This window comes from Littorina saxatilis, linkage group LG12 (assembly GCF_037325665.1).
Source record: "Littorina saxatilis isolate snail1 linkage group LG12, US_GU_Lsax_2.0, whole genome shotgun sequence".
Taxonomy (NCBI): Eukaryota; Metazoa; Mollusca; class Gastropoda; order Littorinimorpha; family Littorinidae; genus Littorina; species Littorina saxatilis.
This window is the reverse complement of record NC_090256.1, coordinates 32,424,178-32,436,677: the sequence shown is the minus strand read 5'-3', so window position 1 is coordinate 32,436,677 and position 12,500 is coordinate 32,424,178. Positions and strand designations below refer to the sequence as shown.

Below are 12,500 nucleotides of genomic sequence, written 5' to 3'. Positions count from 1 at the left end.
GTCTGCTGAGCCCTAGTACTAGCGTACTCGGGGATAACTGTGATTATATGTACAAGGTATTGTATTCTGCGAAATATTTGAATAAATCACTTACTCCAAGTGACATGCACGTTCAACAGTAAAAGTATGCCTGTTAAATGAGATTTGACAACGATTTAAAAAAAAAATCTCTTGCTTACACGCCATTCCAATATTTATATCCCTGACGTCAGAAGCGCACCACGTGCAAGAGGACGTCACACAGCGAATAATGGAGTCCTGTATAAGTTCTGTCATTTCCAATACGTATATATATATGTCTCGCACAAATGACAAATCATTCTGTAAACGAAATTTGTCTCAGTGACTTAGTCCCAAAAGAGTCGAGAAAAAACTAGTGAGGTCACCCCCACCAGACTGGGCGCTTGTCGGTATCAACTTCTATCTGTTACTGTCTGACGTAAGGTATGGCATAACAAACTGTGAAACCGTCAGTTAGCGTCTTTGGCTGTCTGTGTTATCCCTCCGCCAGGTCTTGCTGGCTCCCATTGTTCATGTTCTTGTTCTCCTTTTTTCCAGAAACAAACACAATTTAAGTCACAATTCACACTATTCATGTTCTTGTTGTCCTTTTTTCCTGAAACAAGCACGATTTAAGTCACAATTCACACTGTTCATGCTCTTGTTATCTTTTTTTCGAGAAACAATCACAATGAAAGTCACAATTCACACTGTTCATGCTCTTGTTCTCTTTTCTCTCCAGAAACCAGCACAATGAAAGTCACAATTCACACTGTTCATGCTCTTGTTATCTTTTTTTCAAGAAACAAGCACAATGAAAGTCACAATTCACACTGTTCATGCTCTTGTTATCTTTTTTTCAAGAAACAAGCACAATGAAAGTCACAATTCACACTGTTCATGTTCATGTTCTCTTTTCTCTCCAAAAACCAGCACAATTAAAGTCACAATTCACACTGTTCATGTTCTTGTTCTCTTTTGTCTCCAGAAACCAGCACAATTAAAGTCACAGTTCACACTGTTCATGTTCTTGTTGTCCTTTTTTTCCAGAAACCAGCACAATGAAAGTCACAATTCACACTGTTCATGTTCTTGTTCTCTTTTCTCTCCAGAAACCAGCACAATGAAAGTCACAATTCACACTGTTCATGTTCTTGTTCTCTTTTCTCTCCAGAAACCAGCACAATTAAAGTCACAATTCACACTGGTCATGTTTTTGTTGTCCTTTTTTCCAGAAACAAGCACAATGAAAGTCACAATCACTCTCCTCTGTCTTCTGGGACTGACGGCCGGCGCTTTCGGTAAGTTGATCAAATTATTAGTGTTCACTATAACCAAAACTTTCTGGTAGTTTATACATTTTTATTTGAGAGGGTGGGGGGGGGAGCAGGTTGGGCACAGAAAAGAAGCTATGAACCGGTCAGTTCTTGCAGTATTTATTGCATATAAAATGCATTTGTCTTCTACTCCCTCCCCCGGTACCCCCACCCTCACACCCCTCGATCCCCTTTCTTATTGGACAGCTTCTTCGTGGGAAGCTATGACACCAAAAATGCACAAGACGAATGGGAGAGAAGCACCAGGTTGTAATGAAACATTTTTGACGTAACACTAAAAGTCTAGACGTTTCAGTGCAGTAAGATCATGACGTTGAAAGTAGCCCCGAAGGCAGGTACAAGCCGATTGAAACTTGTGGAACTTGTTGTCTTCGTAAAGCCTTGCAAACACTGCTTTTGATGCATGGATCTGCGAATGGTTTCCTTGCGATATCCCTCCTCCCTCTTCTTCATCCCCCTCCTTCCCTCACACACGTTTGGAGTTTGCTAATTACACTACCACCCTCCTCCACAACTAATTTACTTTTCCGCTTCCAATCTCTCTCTCTCTCTCTCTCTCTCTCTCTCTCTCTCTCTCTCTCTCTCTCTCTCTCTCTCTCTCGCTCTCTCTCTCTCTCTCTCTTCTCTCTCTCTCTCTCCTCTCTCTCTCTCTCTCTTCTCTCTCTCTCTCTCTCTCTCTCTCTCTCTCTCTCTCTCTCTCTCTCTCCCTCTCTCTCAATCTCTACCTCCCCGGGTCCCCCCTCTCTCTCTCTCTCGCTGTTTTATTTTTTTACTATCCTATTTATTTCTGCTGGTTTTTTTTTAGTGGTTTTATTCTTTTTTCTCCCAAAATTGTAATCAATCAATAAACACGTGATAACAAACATGGTAACTGTGTGTTTTCTGTTTGTACACATAATTTCTCATTTACATGCTTTACCTTAAATCAGAGACAATAAACAATTTGTTTCTAATTAATAAAACGTCAGACTAACGAAATCTTAAAACAACATGATTCCCAAAAATAATTTCAAGTGTTAATCGTGAATCGGTTTAAAAAAAAATGCTTACGCACATCTTTGCGATTCTTCTTCTTCTTCTGCGTTCGATGTTGCGATTAAAACAATTATGAGTAATCTTCTTCATATTTTTGCTGTTATTTTTAATACCAAAAAGCACATCTGTAACATTCAACCTAATTCTTTCGCCAATGTTTACTAAAATGTACATTTCAATATATTTCCAAAACCTGAGCACGGTTGGGCATTCAAAGAAAAAATGCTCCAATACATCAAGTTCATCCTCACAATATGTACAGTTTTTATCAGCCTTCACTTTCATTTTACACAATAAAATATTAGTTGGATAAATGTTTTGCAATATTTTCCAATGCAGTACACGTAATCGAACTTCACTAGTGACAGTGGCTGCTAAGTTCCAATTCTTTTCGTCGATTTCAAATCCTAACTTTCTTCTCCAAAATCCTTCTGAACAGGGTGGGCTGTATTTTTTTCCTACGAGAATCTTTCGAATTTCTTTTGCTGATCTCACTTTTTTTCCACAAAAGGTCGGAATGTCACAGACTGAACAATTTACATCGTCTATAGCTACATTTCTTAAAAGGAGATGTACAGCTGTACGAACAACATTGTACTCAAGCAATCTATTTGCAGTGTAGCCAGTTCTTTCACACACTTCTTCATAGGTAGCAAAACGTCCATTCTCACACACATCGCTCACATACATTATACCACTTTTAATCCAATCCGCAAAAAAGAGTGGGTTACCTTGACAAATTATATCTTTGTTGTTCCACAACAAACCCGATACAGAATTACCATTATCGACTTGATTATTATCAAGCCATGCCTTCAACACAGCGGACCAAAATTCCGATTTAATACTGTCCAATCCTTTAAATGGTTTGCTATTAATGTTCGCAAAAAAACATTCAAAGCGACTCCCAAAACGGAAAAACAGTGCTTTTGGGAGCCATGACCATTTCTGGTCTTCATTAGACAGAGTTAGGTTCACAACCCAGCTTAACAAAAAGGAACACTGCATCTGTCGCAAATCAATCATATTCAATCCACCTTGCTTAACTTCGTTACATAAAACAGTTCTTTTCACCTTTTCAAATGCCTTCCTGTTGCAGTCTTTTTTGCGCCACACGAAGCGAAACATTAACCTATTAATTTCAGTTAGAACGTCGTCTGGTACAATCAGCGCCTGCATTATATAGACAAAATGTGGCAGAATAAACGTTTTAAATACACAGACTTTACCAATAATGCTTAAATTCCTTTTCTCCCACACGCAGATGAGCCTTTTCGCAACATTCACTCTCTCTTCCCAATTCTCTCTCACTTTTGACGCACGCATGTAATTACAGAAATATACACCCAGAATTTTCATTTTGTCTGTACATGCAAAACCGCAACACTCATTCCTACAGTTCTTCCGTGACCCAAACCACATTAGCTTGGATTTTTGGTGATTTATGTTCAAACCTGATATTTCCGAAAATGTATCAATCAAAGCCAGGGCTTGGAACATGTCATGTTCATCTTGCAAAAACAATGTAACATCATCAGCGTACAACAATACTTTCAAAACTTTATCCATATCTCCGTTGTTCCATAATGACATACCCTTTATATTTTTGGCCTCTCGAATTTTGATTGCTAACAATTCAACTGCTAATACGAAGGCTAGTGCGGAAAAAGGACAACCTTGCCTTATTCCGGAATCAATATTAAAAAATTCAGATAACCAACCACAATAATTTACACAACTTCTTGCGTTTTTCATCAAAACATCAACCCATTTCACAAAATCAGTTCCAAAACCAAATTTTTCAAACATCTTCAACATAAACTCTTTGGAAATGCAATCAAATGCATGAAAAAAGTCAATTGACACCATCAATCCAGGCTTATTATGTAAATCTGCATGTTCTAAAACATCATCAACTAATCGCAATAAGGTTGAGACACGTCTACCTTTTATATACCCAACTTGATCCTCATTCACAACACTCCCTACAACACCAGAGAGCCGAAGAGCTAAACATTTCGCTAATAACTTATAATCTGTATTGGTCAGTGAAATAGGTCTCCAATTCTTTAAATCATTTCTTGATAAATCCTTCCCTTTATGAATCAGTGTAATTGCCGCTTTACACTGTGAATTAGATAGAGTTCCATTCTTAAAAGCAGAGTTAAAAGAAGCAAGTATATACTTTTTTATGCTACTCCAAAAAAACTTATAAAACTCAACTGTTAATCCATCAATTCCAGGCGCAGAACCATTATTCATACGCTTTAGAGCTGACAAAACTTCTCCTTCTACCACTTCCCCTTCACAGCTGTCTTTCTGTTGATCATTTATTTTTAAAACCTTTGTTCCATCCAAAAAAGTGTCAATTTTCAGGCTCATGTTTCCCTCATCAATTTTTCGTTTATACAAATCAGCAAAATACGTTTTTTGGACGAGAATAATATCCTCTTGCGTTGTAACAGTCCGTCCATTATTATCTGTTACACTTTCCATTATTTTTGCATTTGCTCTCGCCTTTTCTAACCCAAGAAAAAAAGGTGTGTTCCTTTCACCCTGCTCGATCCATTGAATTCTTGCACGCACCTGTGCTGCACGAGATTTACGCTGCTCTAACAGTTCTAACTGCAGCTTGACCTTCTGCCGTTTACCTTGCGTTTGAATACAGTCAGGGGAGATCCCAAGGGCTTTATCCAACTCATTTAATTCTCCATACAATTTTGCAACATCATTTTTAATTTCAAAACTTTTAAGCTTACTACAATTTTGGGAGAAATCCTTGATTCTCATTTTCAATAATTCCCAACCAAGTTGACAATCCTCTTCATCATCAAGTTGAAATGTGTCAAACATTTTGTTCATTTGATCAACAAAGCTCACATCATGTAACAGAGAATTATTAAATTTCCAATAACCCTCTCCTCTAACGACATCAGAGAGTTTAATATGAATACTACAGCCTCTATGATCCGACGTCGCAACAGAGATTATGTCACAATCAACAATCTTTTCAAACACACTTAAACTACTAAAAACGTAGTCAAGTCTTTTTGCCACAAATGGAACATTTTTTAACATGTCTGATACATCTGTAAAAAAAAAGTCATTTTCTCTCTAGACTCGTTGGGTGCATAAACATTTGCGATAATCAAACATTGGTTATCACAACCAATCTTCACAGCAAGAATGCGCTTCGTTTCATACACGATCTTTACATAATCACATACAAACCCTTTTTTCAATAATATAACCTGTCCCGAGCTATGCACGGTACTTTCGCTGTAAGACAGATCACCACCCCACTCTCTCCTCCATTCTTCACTGACATCTTTAGTAATATGCGACTCTTGCAAACAAATGACATCATACTTTTTGCTTCTGAAAAACGTAAACAAACTTTTCCTTTTTCTTTTGGTTCTTAATCCTCGAGTATTCAGCGGGAACAATTTCATGTTACAAGCCATTGTCAGTGTCTAGTATCAGTGTCAGCTCTTGTTAGTGGTTTTATTCTTCTTCTTCTTTCCTTATATATGTGCTTCGTTCTTTTTTTTTTAACTTGGCGCACTTTTCTTTATTAACTTGATATTTTCTATCTATGTTTGAGGGGGAAAATAACGTAAATCGTACAAGAATTGTAAAAGCGAACAGAAAGACCTTCTGTATAACATTTGTTTGATTTTTTGTTTGTTCCGCTTTTCTTTTCACTTGAATAAAGTTATGTTCAACAGCAAACCAAAACAAAAATGCAACATTCACTAAAGAAATCGATGTGTGGAAATTTGAAACTTCTGGATTAAAAGGGTCCAGTACACAAGTTTGAGGATATTTGACACTACACATTTTGCAGACAGGGATACGGGGTTGAAGGGGCTGACATCTTAATAAACCGATAAGCGTTTCATATCTAATTCTTCTTCCAATGGGTCTTAATCTGTATTTCTCGCTCCTTCCGAATATAACGATTATTTGTTTCTTTTTATGGCTGTCCTTTGTTCCATCCTACATCCTCCCCCCACCACCATTCTGCCCCTCTGGGTCCTTGTCTCGGTCCCTGTCTCTATGGTCTCTTTGTCTCTCTCTGCCTCTGTGCGTGTGTCCCTCTCTGTCTCTGTCTGTCACTCTCTCACCCCCCCCCCTCTCTCTCTCTCTCTCTCTCTCTCTCTCTCTCTCGTTTTGCGAGAGCAGGGGGTGGGGGTAGGAGGGGGTGGGGGGGGGGGGGGGGGGGGTGTGAGGAGGTTTGATGCGGAGATGGGCGTTCGTGACTCCACCGAGCATCGTGACAACCCTGTCATCACGTGCGTGACTTGATGAGTGACAGACTGTCAGCGCACACGGTCTTACGCTGGACCATACACCATTTATCCTGGACCGCCAACTAGCTCTCTCTCCGCTCTTTCTCTCTATTACGGGGTAGCGGCCTCTCGCATTCAGGAACCTACGCTTACTTGGCCTTTCAGAAATCAGGGGGATGTCATATCCGGTGTCGATTGTAAACATGGACGAAGTTGCCGAGGTAAGTTCTGAAAATGCTAAAATAAACTCAGCTAAAGTGCATATGGAACATGTTTTTCGATGAGTTTTGTTAAGTTTAGTTTGGAGTTTTGGAAAATCCAGTTCATTGTCACCTTCCATTGTCACAAATAACTGGAGCGTGCTTTCTTTTCACTGTCTTCGAATCGCTGGCCTTTCAAACCGGACGCTAAGCGCCCCTGAAAGTCGAGCGTCGTAACCTCGAAGGGTCACGTGACGAGTTGGCGGTCCAGGCTATTTGGTCTATGACTATGGCTGGACAGATGACGTGAAGGTTGTTGTGGGGTCACGTGCATGCAGCCTGTCAAGCACCGGCTTTGAGACTTCTATTACACAAGGACGATTAATTGGATTAAAATCTGTCAAGACAAAAACATCCTAAGAGCACATGCCATCTTTTTGCTTGTAACGGAACAATAGGGGGAGGGATTGGGGGAGGAGTAAATGAAAGAAAAGACAGGTTCAAATACAAGGGCCTTTAAGCTGTGGAAGGGAGGAGGGGCCGTGTTTCGGATTTGTGGCTGCTTTATTGACTTAGTTTCTGTGAAGCTGAGAAAAACTGCTCTCATTGTTTATGTCTGCCAAAGAGGAAAAGCATGGAAGGAAAAATCGGAAGCAATACACGCTTTTAAAGCTCTATCTAAGTTCAAAAACCTCTTTTTTTTAGTTTTTTTTTTTTAGTATTTTTGGCTCACGAAGTGTAGCCTATGCGATGCTAACTTTTGTCTGTCTGTGCGTGCGTGCGTGCGTGCGTATGTATGTATGTATGTATGTATGTATGTCTGTGGTAGAAACTTTAACATTTGAAGACGTCATATTACATTGATGTCACATTATGACGTACGAGGGTTAGACGTCACGCGATGGAATTACTGAAAGTCTCGGTGATTGTTATTTTGAGCGGGCCGAGACTATTTGGCAGTCGTGTCCATGTAAGTAGGCTACATGCAGACAGACAGATCTAGATCTAGTGTCTCGCTTTCTTGCACAGTTTCACCTATGCTCTTTCTGTGTGTGTGTGTGTGTGTGTGTGTGTGTGTGTGTGTGTGTGTGTGTGTGTGTGTGTGTGTGTGTGTGTGTGTGTGTGTGTGCGTGCGTGTGTGTGTGTGTGTGTATGTGTGTGTGTGTGTGTGTGTGTGTACTGTGTGTGTGTGTGTGACGGAGTGATTGAGTTTGTGTTACTGTTTGTCGATTTCTTACGTGAGCCTTGAAGGCTTCGCCTCTTGTTTGTATTTGTGTTTGTGTGTGTGTGTGTGTGTGTGTGTGTGTGTGTGTGTGTGTGTGTGTGTGTGTGTGTGTGTGTGTGTGTGTGTGCACTTCTTCCGTTAACTTCTGACAAAGTTCGCGATACGCCCTTAACTTTCTATGGGTTTGCGATCATGTATTTTCTCTCCCTTAAAATCAATCAATCAATCAATCATTCAGTCAACGAAACCTTCAATCACAAACTCACTGATTTACTATATAAAGAAAGAAAGAAATGGACCCTCTCGCTGAATTATACCCCTGTCCATACTTTAAGTTTGTAGTCCTAAACAAATTCTGTGACAGTCTATGTGTTTCCCCTTGCACCGTCACTTTTGTCTCTGTGTATGCGTATGTATGTCTGTGCATGTCTGTGTGTGTGTACAAGGGTCTCGCCGGTACGGCATGTTGACGCCTATTATAATATATAGTGACCTTAGACAAATAAGCACGTGCATCCTCGAAATTGTATGTTTCAACTCTTTCCCTTCTTCTTCTCTTTTTTTAATTTGCCAAGCACATCATTGTGGGGCTTTTAATAAAAAAATTCAAGCATCCGTCAATAACGTATCAACATTCATCCTTCAACATTTACACAATGCTGAAATATCTCAACGCTAATTCATATCCTAACATCACATTTATATCTTTCCCTTCTGTCTGTGTGCAGGCCAAGGCATGATGGGCGGCATGGGCGGTATGGGCGGTATGGGCGGTTTGGGCGGTATGGGCGGTATGGGCGCAATGGCACCGCTGTTGGCTGCTCGCGGGGGCGGCGAGATGGGAGCCATGCTGCCGATGATGCTGATGATGAACGGTATGGGCGGTGGGGCCGGTGGGGCCGGAGGCGGCATGATGTCGATGCTTCCTCTTCTGATGGGCGGCGCCGGCGGCATGGACATGTCCAAGCTTATGCCCTTGATGATGATGATGCAGAGCCAGGGCGGTGCCGGAGGCGGCATGATGTCGATGCTTCCTCTTCTGATGGGCGGCGGCATGGACATGAGCAAGATGATGCCCATGCTGATGATGAGTCAGATGAGCGGCGGCGGCGCTGGTGGCATGTCCAGCCTTCTCCCCATGCTCGCCATGGGCGGCGGCGAGAACATGAGGATGCTCATGCCCATGCTGATGATGCAAGGAATGGGAGGTGGCATGGGAGGAGGCATGGGAGGAGGCATGGGAGGCATGCCTGGCATGGGAGGTGACATGGGAGGAGGCATGGGAGGCATGGGAGGCCTGGGAGGCATGGGAGGAGGCTTGATGGGAGGTGGTATGGGACCTCTGGGCGGCGGTGGAGCCGGCGGTGCCGTTTAAATGACTTTTGGTTTTGGGAAATATTTATTGGTAGACTTTGCTTGGGACGTTCACCCCTTTACTACTTTCCTGAGTAATGATAAAAAGAAGGACGGAAAACAACTAAAACACTTCTACAGTGGAGGACAAGTCAACTCGCTCTGAGAGAGTTAAAACCACTCAGACTCACCCAACGGTGAACTCTCTTGTACGTTCAATGCTTTCGCAGAATCAAGTAACAAACATTCTCTTCTATCTCTCACATTTTTCCTCTGCTGTAGTGTACAATAAGAACAAAAGAAAGACAAACAACAACTAAAGAAGTACAACGTTTCAAACAACAGAATCAAAAGGGTTTAATCTTAATGTGCCTAAAATGAGGGTAAAAAAAATGACGCAATAAAAGTGCCACAACATTTCATGATGTCTTTCTGTATGCATGTGGTTTGCCTGGAGCGTGTCAGGACACTTTGTTTGGATTGACTCATCCGAAACAAAACTCGCCTGAATCATTGAATTCACCTGTATAAATATCATAACATGTTGTCTCAAAATAAAAGGATCAGATTTCTTTGTGGATTCCCTGTAGCTTGCAAATAAACTTTACTTGAGAAGAGAGAGCTGCATGTGAAAGAATGCCAAAGACACGCCACTACTTGGACCATGTGGTTCGTTTCTTCCTAGCAACTGAAGCTAAAGGCAAATGTCTTGGCTTAAGATTTTGTGTGCCCCTCTTTGATTTCTGCGTGCTGAATGCGAAGAGAAATCACCCAAGAATAAAAACAAACATGGATTTGACGAGTTTTGTTTTGTTTGCTCTGATTGTATATTATTCTCTCTCTCTCTCTCTCTCTCTCTCTCTCTCTCTCTCTCTCTCTCTCTCTCTCTCTCTCTCTCTCTCTCTCTCTCTCTCTCTCTCTCTCTCTCAGTCTCTCTCTCTCTCTCTCTCTCTCTGCACCCTCTCTCTCTCTCTCTCTCGGTGCACCCTCTCTCTCTCTCTCTCTCTCTCTCTCTCTCTCTCTCTCTCTCTCTCTCTCTCTCTCTCTCTCTCTCTCTCTCTCTCTCTCTCTCTGTTGGTGGCTGAATTGTGCCCAGAAGCGTGTTGCATGCACACACGCGAAAGACACAGAGTGGTCTTGTTGATGTGTGTGTATGTGTGCATGTGTATGTGAGCAGGACGTTTTGATGACGTTCCAACGTGTACGTTCATTGTGTAACCACGTGAATACAATCATTGCACCATCAACACAAAACCTACATTTTGTTTTTGTTTTGTTTTTAAATTTTATAACGAAAATCACAAGAAAAACACGTTTCTTAAAGACATACAAGATTGATTTTTTTTTTTTTTAAAGAAGAAGAAGAAAATTAATAACGATGTCTTTTGTTTGCCCTCTCTTTCGAAGTGAAATCAGTCAATGCATGTATCGGTATCGTATTTCATCAAAGCACAATTTTAATATTGAATCAACGTGTCGACCAAAATGATCAGAACTGATCACACTGAATCAGACTTCATGGAAGTCTGAGTCTTGCCTTTTCGAAACCTATCAACCGAAATAGAACTGACTGGTATCGGCTAAGCATGCGAGCAGTGAAACTAATTTTCAGAAATGGTTATTTTTAAAACTGAAACGCTAATCCCTAGTCTTGACCGTGTCTACGATTTTTTTGACAGACAATCCAATGAATTTGATTGAAAACTGTGGTCGCCACACTTCCGCTTCAACTTAATCTTTTTTTTAAAGGGATTGATAGGACGTTATCAAGCAATATTATTTAAAAAAAAATAAGAACACACACACACACACACACACACACACACACACACACACACACACACACACACCACCACCAACCTTCGTCTCGATTCCGCGTCTTTGTTAAAACATTTTGTCAAAACTTGACTAAATGTAACAAAACTTGACTAAATGTAAAAAGAGCAACGACATGTCATTAAACTTTACCTACATATTATATAATTTTATACACTCTTCAAAAAAAGTTAAGGATCGGTTGAAAAAACGGATCTAATTATAAAAACTTGCCAACAAATTAAACATCGACATAATAATTAAAAGATTAATGTGTTTGAATTAACAAATGAACAATGAGTCTTGACCTAGAATTTTGTTTGGCAGGCAGAGTTATTTCCCTTTGTGGGACTTCTCAAAAGCTTCCCTTTATGGGACTTCTCAAAAGCTTCTGCATTTTGGAAGAAAAAGGGTGTTTTTTATAGCCCCATGAAATTTGCGGAACGCATGCCAGAGCAAAAGGTTGTGATGCACGTGCTACAACAGGGTCCTGGTTATGAACATCGCTCACCAGCTTGTGTTTAAAGGTTGACACGCTGACACAATTATGAACAGTAGCAACATGCCCCCACGAAGAAAACTGAGCGATTTGGATAGAGGACAGGCATTAGGATGGCTACAAGACGGCGTTGCTGCCAGGCAAGTGGCCCAGAGGCTTGCAGTGGCTCCCTCTGTCATCATCAGACTAAAACAGAGATTCCACGCAACGGGAAGAGTGCAGGAGCGACAACGTTCTGGTCGGCCCAGAGTCACCACACAAAGAGAGGATCGCTTCATTCAGAGGCAGGCCATATGCAACAAAGAATGGCTACGGCAAACATTATTAGGCAACGCCTACAATCGTCCGCCCCTTGATCGGGAGGTCGTGGGTTCGAACCCCGGCCGAGTCATACCTAAGACTTTAAAATTGGCAATCTAGTGGCTGCTCCGCCTGGCGTCTGGCATTATGGGGTTAGTGCTAGGACTGGTTGGTCTGGTGTCAGAATAATGTGACTGGGTGAGACATGAAGCCTGTGCTGCGACTTCTGTCTTGTGTGTGGCGCACGTTATATGTCAAAGCAGCACCGCCCTGATATGGCCCTTCGTGGTCGGCTGGGCGTTAAGCAAACAAACAAACAAACAAACGCCAACAATTAAGCTACCACCAACACTGTTGTTAGTGGTCAGACGATCCGAAACCGCTTACACAACTTTGGCTTGCGTGCAAGGCGTCCAGCCCGAGGAACAACCCTGACTGCTAATC

The 12,500-nt window shown here is 41.4% G+C and overlaps 1 protein-coding gene across 1 annotated transcript in view; it reads left to right on the top strand.

Moving 5' to 3' along the window:
* The window catches only part of LOC138981764 (uncharacterized PE-PGRS family protein PE_PGRS46-like), a 13,230-nt gene extending 3,368 nt beyond the window's left edge, over window positions 1-9,862 (top strand). The window contains exons 2-3 of the mRNA XM_070354838.1: window positions 1,236-1,301; window positions 8,818-9,862. Of these exons, the coding sequence (XP_070210939.1) occupies window positions 1,247-1,301; window positions 8,818-9,464 (702 nt within the window). The 5' untranslated portion in view covers window positions 1,236-1,246 and the 3' untranslated portion in view covers window positions 9,465-9,862. The remainder of the gene's footprint in view (window positions 1-1,235; window positions 1,302-8,817) is intronic.
* Window positions 9,863-12,500: the final 2,638 nt, after the last annotated feature.